The sequence below is a fragment of the Triplophysa dalaica genome, chromosome 18, assembly GCF_015846415.1.
Source record: "Triplophysa dalaica isolate WHDGS20190420 chromosome 18, ASM1584641v1, whole genome shotgun sequence".
In the NCBI taxonomy this organism is placed as follows: Eukaryota; Metazoa; Chordata; class Actinopteri; order Cypriniformes; family Nemacheilidae; genus Triplophysa; species Triplophysa dalaica.
This window is the reverse complement of record NC_079559.1, coordinates 12,019,999-12,038,918: the sequence shown is the minus strand read 5'-3', so window position 1 is coordinate 12,038,918 and position 18,920 is coordinate 12,019,999. Positions and strand designations below refer to the sequence as shown.

Genomic DNA, 18,920 nt, shown 5'->3' with positions numbered 1-18,920 from the left:
CACCCTGCTGGGGACCGGGCTGTGGCAGGGTAGGATGTCCTTGATTGCCTCTGTCTGCCTCACCGTCGGAAACTGTTGGGAAAAGTCCACAACCATGTCACCAACCAGCCCACGCTGCGCGATGGGTGCATCGAGAAAGCGCACAATCTCAGCATCTTGCATCTGCGCAAGTATTATCCAAAGGTGTCTCTCCTGGTCCACCAGAGTGGACATCGTTTGACTCAGCGTGTGCACGGTGACCTTGGTCACCCGTAGAGTGAGGTCAGTGGCGGTGGGCAGTTCCTGCATAACCGCTGAGTTGTGCTTTCCCTTGTCCAGTCTCTTCAATTCCTTAGCCTGGTGGAGCTGCAGGATGGCCACTGCATGAAGCGCGGAGCTAGCTTGACACGCGGCAGTGTAAGCTTTCGACACCAGTGATGATGAAAACTTACATGCTTTGGTTGGTCCCTCCAGGTGGAGACCGCCTGTGGGCACAGGTGTACCGTGACGGCACACTCAACCTGGGGTACATCGACATAGCACTTAGCTGCCCCGCCGTTGAGAGAATCTAGTGCGACATAGCTCGAAAAGGGGGCTTTCCAGGTGTTCTTGAGCTCTTCCTGCACCTAAGGGTAAAAAGGACGGAGCACGGTTTGCCACCGTGCTAAGTATTCAGGTACCAAGAATCCAGCCGCGACCGCTGCAGAGAAGGCAGTGAGGTGGACTGCAATCGGAGGCCTCGCATCGACTCAAGAAAGACACTTCGTCCTCTGTACACTGTTGTGTAGATCCACTATGGGGCAGTCGACTGCCACCCATTAGAGATAAGGTAGTCGAGCGTGATGGGGCATGGACGGTCCACTTGGCAGCCGCTGTTGTGGCTGGGTCCAAATAGAACACAGCCAACCATGACCGCAATGCCTTGATCGGCATGCCGTATCCATGAACGCTACCTCAGCATGTTGGAGACCCAGACATGTGATCTAGGTATCGTTCTTGTCAGGTTCGAGGACAAACCGGCCACATCCATGGTTACAGCGGCGAGACATGCCTGGCGGCAAGTGAACGCTGTGAGAAATTTGCTCTTTCAAGGAAATTTGCTCTTTTGGACACCGTCAGCTCACTACCGAAATGCCCAGGGGAAATCGCACACACCAGAACGAATCCACTGGTCTAAGTCGTAAAATCCAGTAGTTTCACTTCAATCCGAGAAGATGTGCTCAGCATAAGATCAGCAGGTTCCGAAGAAGAAAAAGTTGAATGAATGGGCACGCTATCTTCCTTTTTATACTCGTATGTATGGGGGAGAGACTGGAATGCCACGCCATTCGCCAACTTCATTGGCCTTCAAAAGCTACAATCGGAGATGATAGGTTCTCAAGATCAAACCCCATTCTGTCAGTTCGATGCAACGTCGAGAGACCGACAGGAAGGGAATGTATAAAGTATAAACATTTCTGTCATGCTTTCTATTTGGGTTTCTATTGTTTTTTTCAGCAGGGTTGGAAAGCCAATTTGATTCAACTTAAAAATGTAAGGTGAAAAAAATGTTTACAGTGTGTGAGTGAAGTCATCCTTTGCATTTTTACAATAACCAACTTACAAATAAACAAGTGTCAAAATACTCAAAATAGCCAGCATGAAAATCCGCTTACTACCAACTATATTTAATACGTATTATTTACACACCCTCTTGTCATTTCAAGCCTGTATGAATTTCTTCTGAGAAAACAAAAGAAGAAATTTTGAAGAATGTTGTTAACCGGCACCCATTCATTTGCATTGGTTTCGTGTCCATACAATAGAAGTGAATGGGTACCGTCGCTGTTCGGTTACCAACTTTCTTCAAAACATCTTCTTTTGTGTTCTGTGGAAAAAAGAAAGTCATACAGGTTTGAAATGATAAGAGGATGAGTAAATCATGACAGAAGTTTAATTTGTCGGTGAACTATCGTTGACGTCACGCACCACCTTCTTTAGGTCCAAACACACTACCAGATGCAAATATACACTCATGGAATGTTTTAAAGCCTTAACCTTCTCCAGACAGCCATGCATTGTAATTATAAAAGTCTGTTACTGGATACAAACTCTATTCCTTACTACACAAATTAACAACCAGATTTGAGCAGTTAGTCACATAGTAGCTTGTAATGCTATCCAACAAAAAATATCTTCCAGACTAACCAAGTTTAGTTTGGATGCCTGGTGGGAATACCGGAACCTCATGCAGGGAACTAGCATAGGAACTAAAATATGCGGTTCTTCTCAGCAGGGTTCTTTTCTTTATACCTCTTTTGTACCTCTGTGACCTACCTCGTGCTGGGCAAGGAATGATGACTCTCTTGTTGGTCACACTCTCAATGATGGTCTCTCCATTTATTTCAAAATAAGGGGCCTCTGTAACCACATACACACAAACAGTTCACAGGTTAAATTTAAAGGTCCAAGGCTGAAGGTTGGGTTCAGGGTCAATGCAAAGTGATTTGTAACGTAAAACCTCCACAACATCCATTATGAGCTGTTTACCTCATAAATATATGATATTATTCATCTACATTTTTAAATATATTACTCCACATGGAAGCCACATAAGTGGCAAATAAACTCAAAGTGTAATGGAACTATTGGAAAAAGCTAATAGTTCATAATGGTATTTTAATGTAAACCATTCAACTCTAATAGTTTCTGTTTCTATTGTTTTTTTCAGTAGGGGGGTTTCATCAAGGTTATCCTGATGGTTTGCAAAGACTTCCAATCAAATTTTACACAAAATTTTATGACTACGTATACACAACAGACATACTATACCTAAAACTTGCAGAAGAATCTCTATGATGTCTTCTCCAGCACTGTTTCTGGCCACACAACTGTAAGTGCCACTGTCTGAGTGTTGGACTGTTTGGATCTTCAGCATTCTGTCAGAGCTCACAAGAAGTCCATCATGAAGCCAACTAATCTGAGGACTTGGTTCTCCTTGAACCACACATGGCAACACCACCGTCTGGCCAATCAGAGCCTTCAGAGAAGTAGGTGCTGGCTGAATTCTTGGTTTAGCTGGTAAAATTGAATAAATGCAGTAAAGTCTTATATGTAAGATGAAGAATATGAAAGGTTTATAAATGCCACACTCATGTAAAAACAGCATATTAGGGATTCTTTGGAGAGAATAAATCTCAATTTACCATGGTAGTACCATCACGGTTACCATGGTAGCACCACAATACTTTTCATGTGCAGGCAGAATGTGTTCAAATTGAATGAGAAGGTAGATTTACTCCTTTTAAATTTGTGTTATTTGTAACACATAAATGTTGACGCTGTTGGATTTTACCTTGAACTTGTAAATTGTAGGTGAGTGACACGTTTCCAGCTGGGTTAACAGCAGAACAGGTGTAGAATTTACTGTCTATCAGTCTGACATCAGCAATCTTCAAAGAACCAGACGGTAAAACCGTGAACCTGTTTGAGGAAAGGTCAAAGTTCAGACCGTGGGGTAAAAGGACGAATGTTTTTAAATCATTATACTTCTACAGATGTGTAACAGACTGATGCAAGTGAACGTGCGGTCATTTGTGTATGCACCTTGGCGATTGAAACCAATCGATAAAATCGTCTTGAATTAATTTTGTGTGGAATCATTTTGCTCAGCAACATTATTATGACAACTAGTCTGAAATACAAATAAAACTAATAACTCCGAAATGAACATACAAAGGTTACCATGTTCACTAAACCTCATTGGGACAAAGGTCTCCACCTCTGCACATGTGGACTATCGCTGAGGCTACCAATTAGATGGATCGAGATCCAGACCCAAGATTGGTTCCACCTGGTCCATGAATCATTTTTATAAATTATTGTAAATTCTGAAAGTAATTAGTTTTCTGGCCATGTGGAAGAGTTAAGAGCCCCTTCCCGCGGGACATGTTCCAGTGTCCGGCTGCACCCTCTTTAAATAAAATTGTTTATCCGTGTAACAAACTGTTTATTTTTAAGACGCCACTTGAAATGGAAAAGTTCAACATGTCTTGAAACACCTGCATTTTGTTTCAGTTAAGTGCCTCCCATCTCAATGTTTTGGAATGTAAGAACGTGTCCTGTGTGAAAGAAGCTGGACAGAAGCTACATCTGGAGTGGAAAATGTAACATGAACTTAATCCAGCACAAGTGGCATGAACACATTTACCACAGAATTACAATCACAGCAAACATTTTATCAATACAATGTATTTAGAAAGTCGTGCGCAGCGGACAGCAAACAAAACGCATGCTAAATGTCATGAAAGTCACATAAAAGAATGCCGCATCTGTTAATAAATAAATAAATCTGTTGCAGATGAACATAATTATTTGCAGTTGAAAAGGCTTTTGTAAATTATTTATTTATTATTTCTTGTTTAAAATGCTTTAAAGCTGCCAACTTGACAATGCACAGTGGCAATATTACGGAAATGAATGCATATTTCATAGAAATTCAAACTCAAGGTATGCTCCAACATTTTCTTGGAAAGTTTTGATACCAGAACTCCAAGAACTAAATATCCATGTTACTGCCCAAGATCAATGATATCACCTCTAATGTCTAACAATTCAAGCAGAAACAAACAGGAGATCAGACACAAACATACACAAAGAAAGATGCTGAACCTATCAAAAAGACACATCATTTACATTCATAGAAACACATGTGCACGCTTGCAGATAGAGACTGTGGGTAATTATGAAAATCAGCGGTGCATGAGTGAGCCAGAAAAAGACAGAAAGCAGAAGAAATTGATCTGGGTTTAAAAACATCTTCTGTTGTAATATTTCAAAAATAGATAAGATTACAAGCATCCTCGTGATCGAATCATGAGTCACTGAGATGTTAAATGATGAACTGAGAATGATGTTAAAGGTCCAATGTATAATTTTATTTCATTGACAGAAATGCAATATAATATACATAACTATGTCTTCAGAGGTGTATACAGACGTTACATAATAAGTGTGATGTTTTTATTATCATAGAATGAGCTATTTCAATCTACATATTTCTATTCCCTTTGCATGGCATTCGCCCTGTTGTTTCTACAGTAGCCCTAAATGGACAAACTTCTCCACAGAGCACGTTGAGTAAATACATTATATCCTTCACCAAAGAAGCGAAAACGTGACAACATCTTAGTTCTGTGTTGGTCACCGTAGTGCTTCGAAAGGGAGGGGGAAGGGTTGAAGTGAGACGTTGGTTGCAATTCGCAACCTTACCATTAAACGTCGCTATTTCATATGCTGGCCATTTAAAAGCAATCCTTTTAAAAAACACACATTGTAGAGTGCATATTTGCCACACCATATTAGTTAGAAGTTGATTTTATAGCATTATAAATAGCATGGTAAAATTCTAATGACGTCTTTACTCTTTTTATATCATTGTTTTTCTTACTAATAAGGCAAAAAATTTAGTTTCGAAACCTTAAGAGACAAGAAATCATGCTAATCCAGGAAATAAAAGTATAAAGTTTCTGTTTAAATAGTCTTTGTTACTGTCTAATGACACTCCACCTTCCATGTACTTTAAATGACATACTAAAAGTCAAAAGTTAATTGGTTTTCCCAACGTGTGAATTGTCCAATGTTTTAAACTGATTAAACAATTAATAGAAAAGCAACTGGAACAAAAAGAGAGAAAAGCATTTGGCAAACATTTTATTAAGATGTGATTTTAAATGATTTATGAATATACTTTTTCTTTTGGATTTATTTAAACATTAATTAAATAAACAGTTTTATATTAGACTATTTATACATTTAAAAACATTCATTTATTATTTAATTGTTTGATTTAACAAAAATAAACCATTTCAAACATATCTATTAATTTGTCAATTCAAAAAGGGATTAATTTACATATTTATGTTTATAAATGGATCCTTCGTTTTATTTTAAGCAGCACTCTTTGTCCTCCTCTTGATCACAGAACATGTTTAAATCCATCACACTCGGTTAAAACCCCAACCCCATAAAGGTTAAAGCACTGGTGCCCCCTCACATCCCCGAGGCTTTCCCGCTCTACGTTCAACATACTTTCCACACACAATCTTCTTTCCTGTGTGGCAGATGTCTCTGCAGTGGTGTGTTATTCTCGTCAGGCAGACAGAGACGTCGACATGCTGTTTTATGAGACAGGAAGCTCCTGGAGACTCAAACATTATGCAGGCTACACTTCTTCCTCTGTGACTATCACTCAAAACACACACTCCATTCACACATCTCATTCCTTTTCTTACCAGCAATACACCGCCTCGCCGTTCCGGTAATACTCCACTCCAGAAATACCGCATTATCTAATCCTAAAGCGGTCACCCTTACACCATTGCAATACCTATCCACGGCATCTCTCTGACAAATGCCATCACAATGCTCCAGCATCTAAAAATTCCCAGCATGCTTCTGTAATTCTGATGCATCCGTCTTGTCATCATACATTTATTCTTCATTGAGTTGACCTGTCTCAAGTGAATCTCTTAAAACTTCAGTGGAGGACATAAAAAGAGACAAAAATCAGACAGTTACAAGTACGCAGTGTTGGGGAGTAGCTAACTACAAGTAGCGACGCTACTAACTTAACTACATTTTTCTGTAGCTTGACGGTAGTTAAGTTACTTTTAAAACAGTGTAGCTTTTCCGGTAGTTAAATACTTTTACAAGCAGGTAGCGGTGTAGCGTGCCCAAACGCTACTCGCTACATTCCATTGCGACGAACTTTAAAGCAATAAGTAGTGCAGCGCACTGAGCACATGCGTCGTCACCTTACTTACTACTGAAAATGTTTGCATTACTGCCAGCTAGTGTCCTGTGACGCATCTCGCGGCTTACGCACAATATTCAGATCGCGTCTGATGATTACGTTAATTTGCCGAAGTTAACTTGACACACACACATCCATCCAGGATGGAGCAAGGCATGTCGACTGAATTTCAGATTCAGAATCGGAAGATGTATAATGTTTCTATAGCCTTTTAAAGTGGAAAACTGTATTTCTCCAAAACGCTACAGTAAAACAATCCATAAGGTGTGCATATATTGCGGGACGGCCCCAACTGAAACCCACCATCCGTTTTTTCTACTTATTAAAAATAGGTTATTGACAAGAGACACGGATCCTCTGCATTTAAATAAAGCTTTAAAAGCAGCATTCCTGGAATTTACGGTAAACCACTCAATATCTGCTCATCCAAATCTAAACGGCGGCTGGCTTGACCCTCAGTGATTAATTGCCCATGGCCTTATTTGTCCAAGTTCATGTCTCTAAAAGATGCAAACAGTAATGGTTACACGCTTTTATGTATTCTTTTCAAAACTAAAAATTAAAAGTCTGCATCAAAGACTTTAAGCACAAATTTAAGGAAACACATGCAGGTGAGTTATTTGGCCCAACATTTGTTCTTTCTGTTGTTTTAATAATTCACATTGTCTACATTTTGCAAACTTGAGATAAATTTGAGTTTAACTTTAACTTGCGTACTGTGTAGCTTACAAAATAAAACAACACTGAAATCATAACTGTATTGTATTACATTGTTTTCTTAAAATATTTTTCATTTACAATGAATCAGTTATTCTTTATATACAATGACACTCTAAAATCAAAGTAGTTTCAATGTAGCTAGCTATTTTTTTATAGTAACTTGTAGTGTAGCTAACTGCTTTTTCAAATGTGTAGCTAAGCTGTAACTTAACTACTTTTATTGATGAGTAGCTTGTAGCTTATCTAACTACAGTTTCAAAGTAGCTTCCCCAACACTGCAAGTACGTTGGCATGTCTTAGCACAGTTTGAGCTTTTGTCTCAGAATTAAAATCGGAGAAACCAGAGACTTCAGCAAAATTGTCCATTCGCTCAATTGAATCTCACCGCTGACCTTTAATTGAGATATTAAAGATTGTATGTGCAATCTTCCTCTCCTATGGGTGCTGATATGAGTAAAAGCATCAACCCGATGAGTCAAGCTAAACATAATGAACCTAACATCTGCTTTCCAGTCAAGCCCATGTGATTCCACCTTTCGCTTTTGTTTAATAGTAGATACAGAATGACTCCACAGGACTTTCACAATGACTAGGCACTTACGTCTCGTTCAGTTTTGTTCTGACAAAACCCAAACCTATCAAGAAAGACATCTTAAATCCAGCTTTAACTGGTGTGAGAGCCACATCTTCGAGGTCACATCCCTGTAATTCTGAAGAGATCTATAGGGACGGATAATTCATCATAATTTCCAACCCTCAAAACGAGAGATTAGCGTTGAGACCCTCTTATTTTCAGTTAAGCCAAATTAATGTAAAGCATCAGTCCGTGAAGCTGTAATCTAATGTGACTCGGACGGCTCCACTGAAACAGAACTGGCTCGTGTTCTTGTCTATGGGAGTCAGAGATAGAATGAGGTAAGGAAAGTCAGCTGGGGTCAATTTTGACACAGCTGAAGTCTTTTATAGATGGCTACATCACCTCATCAGGGCCCATTCCTTCACAGCAAGAAATCATTTATCACTCATCGAGGACATATTTTTGCCATTTATTATGCACTGTAATGGCATTGTTCCACTGAACAAACAGTTTAAATATTTAGATGAAGTCAAACGCGGTCGAAAAGGCTACAGCTTTGTGGTTCAATGATTATGGTCATTTGGAACACTTTGGAAAGATCTGCATTAAAGTTGACTTATGTAGTGTATTTATGTGATCATCGCGGGGTCTGATAGAACGGATAAGAATAATCTTACCAGGCTGTGACAGGGGGAATGGGCTGACCATTTCTGCTCCAGGTCACCAGAGGGGCAGGACTTCCCTGAACCTCGCATGTAAGGATGACCTCTGAGCCGACTTCAGCCGCCTTTTCAACCATTGCCTGCGGTCCATCAGAGCCAACGATTCTTGGTCTAGCTGTTGAAATGAGATTTTAGATGTTTAGTTACTTGATACAATTTAACTGTGATTTTACATGAAACAATTTAGACACAAAAAAATGGAGTACATTTTAAAACTGTAACATAGAGTTCTCGAAGTAAAAAAGTAAAAAATGAATTAAATCCGAGTAACTCACATTTTCTATTAGAATGTACAAAAATGTGTATATTAAAAAAATTATTTGTTAATGAAATACTTGCATTAAAGTTTATTTAATGAATGTCAATTTGACAGAAAATTTAATTTCTTTCGGGATCTTTTTGCAGTGTCGCTGTTTATTTCTGTGATATTTACTAAGCCCACAGAATTATTAATATATTTTTAGTCTAATTTGTGATCCTGCTTGTGATTTGTTGTTTTCTGTGATCATTCTATATAATGTCAAGGATGTCAAAGCCATGTCAAAGATTAAATCAGTGGACAACTTTCTTTTATGTGCAAAACAATGAAACGTGGTGCCAATAAAATCCTTAAAGACTACTTTAATGATCCCAATCTCATAAATAGATATTGGATTTCACAGATAGAGTCAAAAATCTTTTAAAAGCCACTGTGCACAAAATATTTCAACAACAATAATTCTGATCTGTCACACATTAAAAAAATATTTATAAAAATCAATAAATACGATTGACTTGTTTTCTTTTTACAATTTAATTTTAAATAATTTTTCTACCCCACTTACAAACATTGTTTTTATCTTCCATAAATCTGGTCAAATTGAATCACGTAAACAAGAAAAAATGATTTCCAATTGTTATAAAAATCTCTGAAAACATATCTTCTGTGTTCTCTTATGCAATTTTGCAATTCAGTTTATTCCGTTTCAACTGTGTTTATATAACTTTGGTTTGTTTTTGACAAGATAAAAGTATTGACTAAGAAAGCTTTTTCAGCATAAAGATCATTTTTGTAGATGGAAATTGAGCCTGAAGTATGATATTTCTCACTGTTAACACTCAGATGCATCTCTCTGTTGGTGTAGCCCACTGCACTGGTGGCGGTACACATGTACACCCCTGAGTCCTCCGCCGTGGGACTGGGAATGTACAGGCTTCCATCAGGTCCTTCAAGAGGTGCGGACAAAGCTTTGGTTTCTCGACCCTGGGAAGAGAAGATGATGGTCCTGAAACAAGCATATTGTTTGCATTGGAATGCACATACAGTCCAAAGTCTCCACAGATCAGCGAAACCTCTGAATCCGCCTCTCAGGTTACCAGGAATCAAGCATTCCCCGTGCATACCATACCCCCACCCCTTGTTCCACGGAAAACAAGATAGCTTTAGCAGAACTTCTTTCATGTGACCAGAATAGCAATTTACATGCCTCGGGTGTATTCTGCTGACCACACGCCCCCAATCTATCGTGTTCTGTAACAAAGTGGTGGAAAAATGAACTCCCTATGACGAGGCCAGCCGGATGTGAGCTTACATTTGTTTGAAAGGACATTGGAGAAAGTGATGCATCATAAGACAAATGGACGACATCAGCACTACTCTTACCGCCATTATATTAAATGATCCCCGCTCACTGTTTAGCATAGTGCTATCTCTCATCGCCGGGTTTATAACACTGCCAAAAGTGTCATTAGTGAACAAGATGGAATGAACTAGAACAACTGTGATGATGTACCTTGGACCAGACGATGGATGGTGCGGGGACCCCGCTTGCTTCACAGGAGAGGGAGATGGCTGTTCCCTCATTAGCTGTGTAGTGCAGGGGTCCGGCTTTGATATCGGGAAGGACTGCAAAAGTAGGTCAGAATAACAGCTGTTCAGTGCCCCAACAACCTGGTTCAAGATTAGACTTCGCTAAAGATACTTCACGAGGAATTCAGCTTAACACCTCTAAATATCAAGCTCTAATATTAGCATTGATTTTAGCTGCATTATCGACAAGATGAGATGAACATTGCATCTCAATACAAGCAGTGGTCACATTCACACATATAGCGTTGTTATAATTTAAATAGAAAAGGTTTTGAAAAGGACCCTTTATCAAAATGTGTGTAAATCAATCCAAACAGTTTTACAATATTACTTGAAAGGTTCAGTTATTTTTTTATATGGAGATGGTGTCCTTCTAACCATGAACATCCACAGAGATTGTGATATTGACTGATCCTGCCACATTGATAGCAGTGCACACATATATCCCAGCATCCCCAGGTACAGCTCTATCCACATGAAGACTGCCGTCACTCCTTAGAAAGACTCTCCTGTCCAAAGGCACCTATGAATAGGATAATCATGAATAACTGTATTAACAATAACACAATGGGCTGCTAATATACATGCATTTTGGGAATTTATGGTTTTACAACAGTCTCCAGAAATCAGTAGAGAGAACAGCAGTACGATGTTATCCAATAACAATAAAACATTATATATTTTATGTTCAAACACACTGTGATTTTAGACAAATGAGATCAATTTACTATTCTCAACTTTGTAACTTTGCCAGTGGTCCAGTGGTCATACGATTATGTTTATTCTAAGTGTGATGAAGTCCTTTAAATTATCCTAGATTTTGATTGGATGTTTATGTTTTATCGTGCATCCGCTTGAGAAAATAATGCCCTAAATGTCATGAAACAGGAAAAGGAAGAACTTAAATGCAGGCAGTGGTACGGGGTAACAAAAAGACTTTAATAAAACACAAAACAGAGACCCATGAGGGGGTAAAACAAGACATGATAACAGTAACAATGACAAGTAAACAGGAACTAGACTAACTACACTTAAACTAACAAAGACTTAATACAATACTAGGAAAGACTACCATGGACTAACACTCAACTACACTTACTTGGACTTGGGAAGAAACATTAATTACAAGACATGGGAGGAACTCACACAAAGGTACATGCTAAAGCAATGACATGCATTTCATGACAATGAAACATGAGGACTATTTAAAGAGAATAATCACAGGATAATTAATAGCGACCAGGTGACGGGTGTTAAACACTAAGGGAAAGCTAACGAGACAAAAGGGCGGGAAACACTGACGAGACACGTGAAAGAGCATGGCAAGCCAAAACATAAACAAAGCCATGTCTTTCTCACACAAAACACAAGGCAATGCCATGACTCCACCTCTAGACCAAGAATAAACATGACATGATGGTGGAATCATGACACTAAAAGTGATGCAAACTATATTGTTCTTGTTGTCTTATTCGTTATATTGTCTAAGTTAAGCTGTAGACTCAACTATTCTATCAAATTCATAACAATTTTTTAAGTTTTTTTGTTTATAGTCGTAGCCATCATCCTTGTTGTGTCCTTTTTCATGTCATCAAAAATCTCCAGCTTTGATAAAATGCTGCATAACTCACTTGTTTTCCATTGTGCATCCAGACTCTCTCGGGAAGCGGAATCCCATCCAGTAACATGCAGGGAATGTTCAAAGGCTGACCGCTAAGAACTGTAACAGCTGGTGCACCCTCAGCTAATAACGGTGGTTCTGTTAACAAGAAAGTGAGATTTCACAAAAGACCCTTTTCAAGACTTCTTGATGAATATTTAAAATAATGGTGAGAACACTGCATACCTAAACCAGTTACAGTGACTCTTGCTTGTGTCTTGATGGATCCAAACTGGTTTTTGGCCTCGCACACATATACAGCTTCATCGTCCACCCAAACACCTGGAGGGAGTGAACAGAACTGCACTGTTTATAATGTAAAGGGCTCTTGTGTAATGAAGCTTATAAACATTTAGATCATTAAATTTAATATTATCGTTTATGATAGTTCATAGTTACAATTATTCATGTCAGTGCTATAAAGCACACATTCAAATACATTTCAAATTTTAATTTAATTAATTAGTCTGTTGAATTTCAACAAAATCGAACCTCAAGAGTGACAAAGTCAACAGGAATGTGAGAAACTGACAGCATGCAAAACACATGAAAACTGTGATATATTTTTGAACTTTTCCTAAATACTTTACATTACTGTACTGTACAATATTACTGCTGTATTGCTTAAAAGTGAATATGTTTTTTTTCTCAGTATTTGAGGTCTTAAAGTCTCTAAAGTTATTTTGACCTGTTTCTCCAGTTTTCATTTTTAGATTTTTCTGAATTTTACCTAAATACATAGAAATAGTAAATTAGGAAAAAAACAGTTTTTTAATGTTACATTAATTATTTATGTGTGTGTGCGCGTGTGTTGGTGGTGGAGGACATGTTTAATGACACAGCCTATTATCTGCATGTTTGTTACAGATATAAACTTCTGACTTAAACATTTTCAGGTTTGCAGAAGTTCCTTACATTAAGAAGCAAAGCTGATAATTCCATTGGGATGACAGATTAAACTTCATTTGCGGAATTTCATTCCTCCATTACACACATTCTGCTTTACAGATGCAACTATCCATCTTATTCAAAACATTGAAAGCATTGTTTAGCACTTTAGCTTTCAAGAGATCTTAAGAGCAGTTTCCATGGATGGAATTTGCACTCAGAATTGTAGCTGTTGCATCAATACAAAAAGTGATACATTAAATACCAATGATTATGTCTTCATTTACAAAACAACCATGTTTACATGTTCTTCTCAAGAGTGTCGGCCTCGGTTGCATTTTTGCAGCCTTTAAACAGTTCGGCTGAATGTCTCTCTCTTAAAACACATTTTCACTGCACACACAGGTCTTTAAACAGACCCACTCAGAGGCAGGTGGGAACAGACCCACATGCTCTTAATACTTTAAGTAACCAGGTCCGCCAACAGCAGACGTGCAGCTCAACTCTGTAGTGGTCGTCCAATAAAAACATTGCGGCTATAAACATCTACTTTATCCATATGCAGCTCCCTGTTCTGCCAGAAGCTTCAGTGCTGGGACCTGCGGTTTGACTGTTTGCCCCACCCCAACCCTCTTGGGTTAAGAGACCATCCCATCCAGGTTTCCCTTCTCATCCTCTAAGAGAGAAGAAGCTGTCAGCTCTGGCTTTCATGTTCTCAGTATGGTTTCTGAACCACCTCCTGTGGTGGTCTGATTCAGTATCAGCAACTGTCCTCCCCGAACATGTATTGAAAGATATGTTTACTCACTCTGAATGTGAAGGGCACCAGAAGGCAGTTGAGATGTGCCTGCGTGGCCAGACGACTTGACAAAAATGGGCCGCTCGTCCTGGCGTCTCCATGTCAGAGAGGGTGTGGGGAAACCGCGGGCGATGCACGACAGAGTAATGTTATCGCCCACACTGGCTGTTACGTCCACAGGGGACACAGAGAACGCAGGAGCAGCTGCAAAAGATAAAGAGCCATTAAATGGTTCAGAACGATAGTGTTGGAGCATTTGGCAGATTTCAGTTGTTTTGGGGTCTTTCATTCTCTGTGCCATAATTCCATTTGTGTTTTTATTCATTAGTAGTTTTAATTTTTAATCACGCTCCCTTTGATTTCATTAACAGAAAACAGAAACTTTCAAATGTGATTCTGTGTGCCTTTTGCACAAATGTGAGATCCATGTGGCTTTTCTGTAAGGTATAAAACAAACCATCTGCTGTTTCATATTAACATGATATGACTGTCATAACATCAAAGGTGGAAAATAGCATGTGAAAATTATACCATACAGTATTCCACAAGATATTTCCCCCTATACATCACATATAGTACAATAGCTATGAAAGACCGCTCTTAATAAACATTATAGTCTGGTTTTGGATCTGTCAGAGCAGCTCGTAAAGTATCCGTGTGAGCTACTTGGAGTCTGAGAATGTTGTCAAAGAAGGTATTACAGGAACATTTCCAAATATGAAGTTATTGAAACCAACATTTGCTCTCCAAATTTCACACTCTGCAACAGTGCGGGGTAACATTTCCACTTGTGGTTTTGAAGCTTATGAGGTTATGGTTTTGCTCTGCTGAAAATCAAACAGTTTTGTCCAAGTTCTTTGATTTATGCTACAAACTATGTGCGGTTCAAAGTCATGGAAAAAAGAAATCGAAATGCTCAGCTACTGAGCTCAAGAATGAAACACAATGTAAAACAGTATTGTGATTTTCTATCGTATTGAAGCAGTTATCATGTATTGCGGTTGTGGACTTATGTTCTCACCTCCCACTTCCAGCCTGACCACAGCAGATGTGGAGCCAGCAGCGTTTGTGGCCACACAGGTATACTCTCCAGCATCCAGTTCCTGGACCCCTCGGATCTGCAATGTTCCACGATGGACATCCTGTTCAGCAAATGGCATGTTCCCCAGATCAAGATCTCCTGAAGACAGATGGTGTAAAAATCAAAGAATACATGAAGCCAATGTTTTGAAAGCTGAAAGCACATGGAAAACTTGTGTGTAGTTTTTTTTGCAGCCGTCTTATCATCAGATAAAAAAAACATATTTTGCTTAAAGTTATAGTTCACAAAAAATTCTGTCATCATCTACTCACCCTCTCGTCATTTCAAACGTGATTCTTTCCTCTGCAGAGCAAAAAAGAATATATTTTGAAGAATGTTGGTAACCAGCACCCATTCACTTGCATTGGTTTTGTGTCCATACAATAGAAGTGCAAGAGTGCCGGTGCTGTTCAGTTACCAACTTTCTTAAAAAAATATCTTCTTTTGTGTTCAGCAGAAGAAAAAAGTCACACAGGTTGACAGGAGGATCCGTAAATTATGAAAGAATATTCATTTTTGGGTGAACTATCCATTTAGAGGGAAAGTTCACCATAAAATGATAATTTTGTCATATTTACCTGTGTGGTTCAAACCCCATTTATCTTTCTTTGATATTTAGAATCACAACACTGATTTATTTATTTTAAAAATCTTGTTTTGGGGTTATGATGGAAGTGTTTTCAAAAAGACACAAATAGATTAGAAAATAATTACAAGCAACTCATGATGTATGTTTCAATTGTCCTGGATTCTTACGAACAGGTTTGGTGAAATAAAATAAAATATAACCTTTTATGTGAAACTAAGTTTTTGACCCATGCATGATGCATATCAGGATGCTAGTGGTCATTTCTGTCTGTTGCTATAAAAACTTTAACAAGATATTCACAGCATCAAAAACAGCAAAAGTCAAAAACTTGATCAAATAATGGATCACATTTTATGTTCACCATCGTATGCCTTCACACCTGGGTTTGGTTATTTTATAACATATTTGTTTGCTTTTGCCGCTTGAGTCACAATCCACTCCCATTGTAACCAGAACACCAAACTTTTGGATTTTAGTTTTAAAGATCAAAAAGGGGTTTGAGGGACACAGGGATAAATAATGACATCATTAGTTATGGATACACTACTCCTTTAAGTACCCGGCTTATTGGTTATTGGATACGAAAACAGATGCCTGTGATCTCACATGAGCCTCCACAACAATTTCACAAGAAATTTCAACACTGCCTCATCAGATTATATCGAGAACCAATTGTTTTATTTTAACTTATGTTTATAGCATGTCAAATAGTGTTACTTTTATGTTGAAAGACATTTTAAAGAAACATCTGGGACAAAGCTGATTCTTCAATGAAATTCAATTGGATCTCCAGGACACTATAAGCCAATACAATTGGACTGCACAAGATCTTTTATACACTTGGAGGCCCATGTTTTATCCTGAGAGAAAGTATTTACCTTTTTGCCATGTCACTGTTGGAGGTGGTGTGCCAGAAGCGTGACATTCAAGAGTGGCATCTCCGCTAGCAACAACCATCACCACCTGCTGTGTCAGCGAGATACTTGGACGCTCTGAGACAACAACAGCCGAGAGATAAATTAAAACGAATCCTTTCACATTATTATGCTATTAGAGTCTCTGTGAAGCCCCTGTATTGCATTTGTGAAATAACATTGACTGTACTAAGGGCAAGAAAGATACATTTACTGAGAATACAATATTCAAAAGCCAAAAGAAAGATTAAAAAAACAAGGTCCGAAACTTAGGCTCACTAAGGCAACAATGATGCTCTTTAAAGCACTCTCAATATTGTAATAAGTGGACGGTTGTGGGTAATCCTTTCTGTTGGCTAATATTTCATGTCATTGCAAACTACATCTACAGAAATACACTTCTTTTATGTGAATTGATTGGGCATCAGTCCAGACATTGAGTAAACACTGTCTCTTTTAGGAGATGTCAAAAAGACGTGAGGTAAATCAATGAGAACTGATTAGGTATTTGGCTTTTAAACTGTCGGAATAACAATGACATTCTGGGAATTTACAGGTCTTTTAAATAACTTAAATTCACAGAAAGATGCAGCAGAAGCTTAGGGGAGGAGCGGGGGCGGAGCATGTATGAGCTCATGCATATTAATGAGCTAGCACTATTCCTCAAAATGCCAAATCACATTTACTTGATCAATAGATACAATTTACACACACAAGCAACGTTTGTTTTTAAACTGAATACACCTCAAACACAAGGACTTGCATAAAGATTTAACCCCACAATTATCCTCATCCTCGTCTGTCTTTGAGTTGACACGTTCTGACTGGTTTACTAGCAGATTAAAGCATTTCAACACAGCCACCGATTCGTGCACCCACCTGCATAACTGATGGTAACAGACTGGGAGGCAGTGCCAGCCTCGTTGGTGGCCAGACACGTATAGTTCCCAGCATCCACAGGGGCAGCTCTTCTGATTGTGAGAGTGCCAGACTCAGAGATGCTCATTCTGAAACCACAGTAAGGGAAATATTAACCACAGGCGTTAATATTATTACAAACTGACTTTTGATTATAGAATATTAGATTTATTTGAATCTGTTCACCAAAGTCGTGGATGGTTTGTTCTAACCGCTCTAACCGCTCTAACCGCAGTGGAATATAAGTAATTCATTTTAGGAAAGATGCGCAAAAAACTGTGTTTGTGTGTGCGGCTGTTGGAGACAAGACTGCAAGAAATAATATCTTAGTATTTGTTGCTTTATTTAAATATATTATTAAAATATATCAAATCAAGATAATTGACTATTGAGAAGTAAAAGATAATTATCCCAAAAAGGAAAATTCTGTCAACATTTAACGGCCTCTTTTCATTTCAAACCTGCATGACTTTCTTTCGCAGAACACAAAAGAAGATATTTTTAAAAAGTTGGGAACCGAACAGCGCTGGCAGCCATTCACTTCTATTATATAGACACAAAACCGGTTAACAACATTCTTCGAAATATCTTTGTTTGTGTTGTGCGGAAGAAAGAAAGTCATACAGGTTTGAAATGACAAGAAGGTGATTAAATGATGACAGAATTACATTTTGGGTGAACTATCACAAGTATTTTTTTCTGGAAAAAAACGGATAAAACAACTTAATCTGGCAAAATATTAAGTATATCTGGCAACATGATAACATTTTGTTCATGCATCAACTTTTTACTGAAAACATGGTTTATTTTCCCTACTCCATTGATAGATATTTTTAGTTTTAAGGAGAAACTGTGTAAATTCTGACACATTTTCTGAATAGAGACTCAATTTTCAAGTCACAAGTATCTTCATTTTTGGATTTTATCTATTTGTACATGAAAACAACACATCTTGGAGAGAAGCTGATTGACTACCGATGGTTTTTGGAAAGAAAGATGTTGCCATGGCTCCAGAAAACTTTGGGAGGAGGTGATCCAGATACAGAACAGGAAATGTGAAGCTCTGCACCCATAGAGAAGCTTTGGGTCTGAGGAGAAACAACCACAGATGGGGCCTCTGTAAAGAAAACAGAAATGCATGATGAAAAATTCCCATACATAGAGTAAAAACTTCACGCAAAACTGAAAATTCTGTCAATATTTAAAAAGATTTGTTTTGAGGTAGCTTTAAAAGCATGTGTTTTTGGAAGGACATGAGGGTATTTTTGGGTACAAAAGATTGGACTACGTAAACATAATGGTATAATATCTGTGGTAGCATTACTGCACATGCTAAACATTATTCCCAATGAGATACACATCTCTGATTTGTTCATCTTGTTGTTCAACAAGATCGCATTTGTCTCTCTTATTTGAAACATGCTGGGCTCA

At 38.3% G+C, this 18,920-nt stretch overlaps 1 protein-coding gene across 3 annotated transcripts in view; it reads right to left on the bottom strand.

Moving 5' to 3' along the window:
- The window catches only part of hmcn2 (hemicentin 2), a 71,000-nt gene that overhangs the window by 36,029 nt on the left and 16,051 nt on the right, over positions 1-18,920 (bottom strand). For all 3 annotated transcript variants that reach the window (XM_056772977.1, XM_056772979.1, XM_056772978.1), the window contains 14 exons: positions 18,465-18,606; positions 17,451-17,578; positions 16,536-16,649; positions 15,009-15,167; positions 13,997-14,191; positions 12,487-12,582; positions 12,272-12,399; positions 11,019-11,163; positions 10,564-10,676; positions 9,881-10,034; positions 8,747-8,906; positions 3,314-3,441; positions 2,791-3,036; positions 2,296-2,379 (listed from right to left, as the gene is read on the bottom strand). In XM_056772977.1, the coding sequence (XP_056628955.1) occupies positions 2,296-2,379; positions 2,791-3,036; positions 3,314-3,441; positions 8,747-8,906; positions 9,881-10,034; positions 10,564-10,676; positions 11,019-11,163; positions 12,272-12,399; positions 12,487-12,582; positions 13,997-14,191; positions 15,009-15,167; positions 16,536-16,649; positions 17,451-17,578; positions 18,465-18,606 (1,992 nt within the window). The remainder of the gene's footprint in view (positions 1-2,295; positions 2,380-2,790; positions 3,037-3,313; positions 3,442-8,746; positions 8,907-9,880; positions 10,035-10,563; positions 10,677-11,018; positions 11,164-12,271; positions 12,400-12,486; positions 12,583-13,996; positions 14,192-15,008; positions 15,168-16,535; positions 16,650-17,450; positions 17,579-18,464; positions 18,607-18,920) is intronic.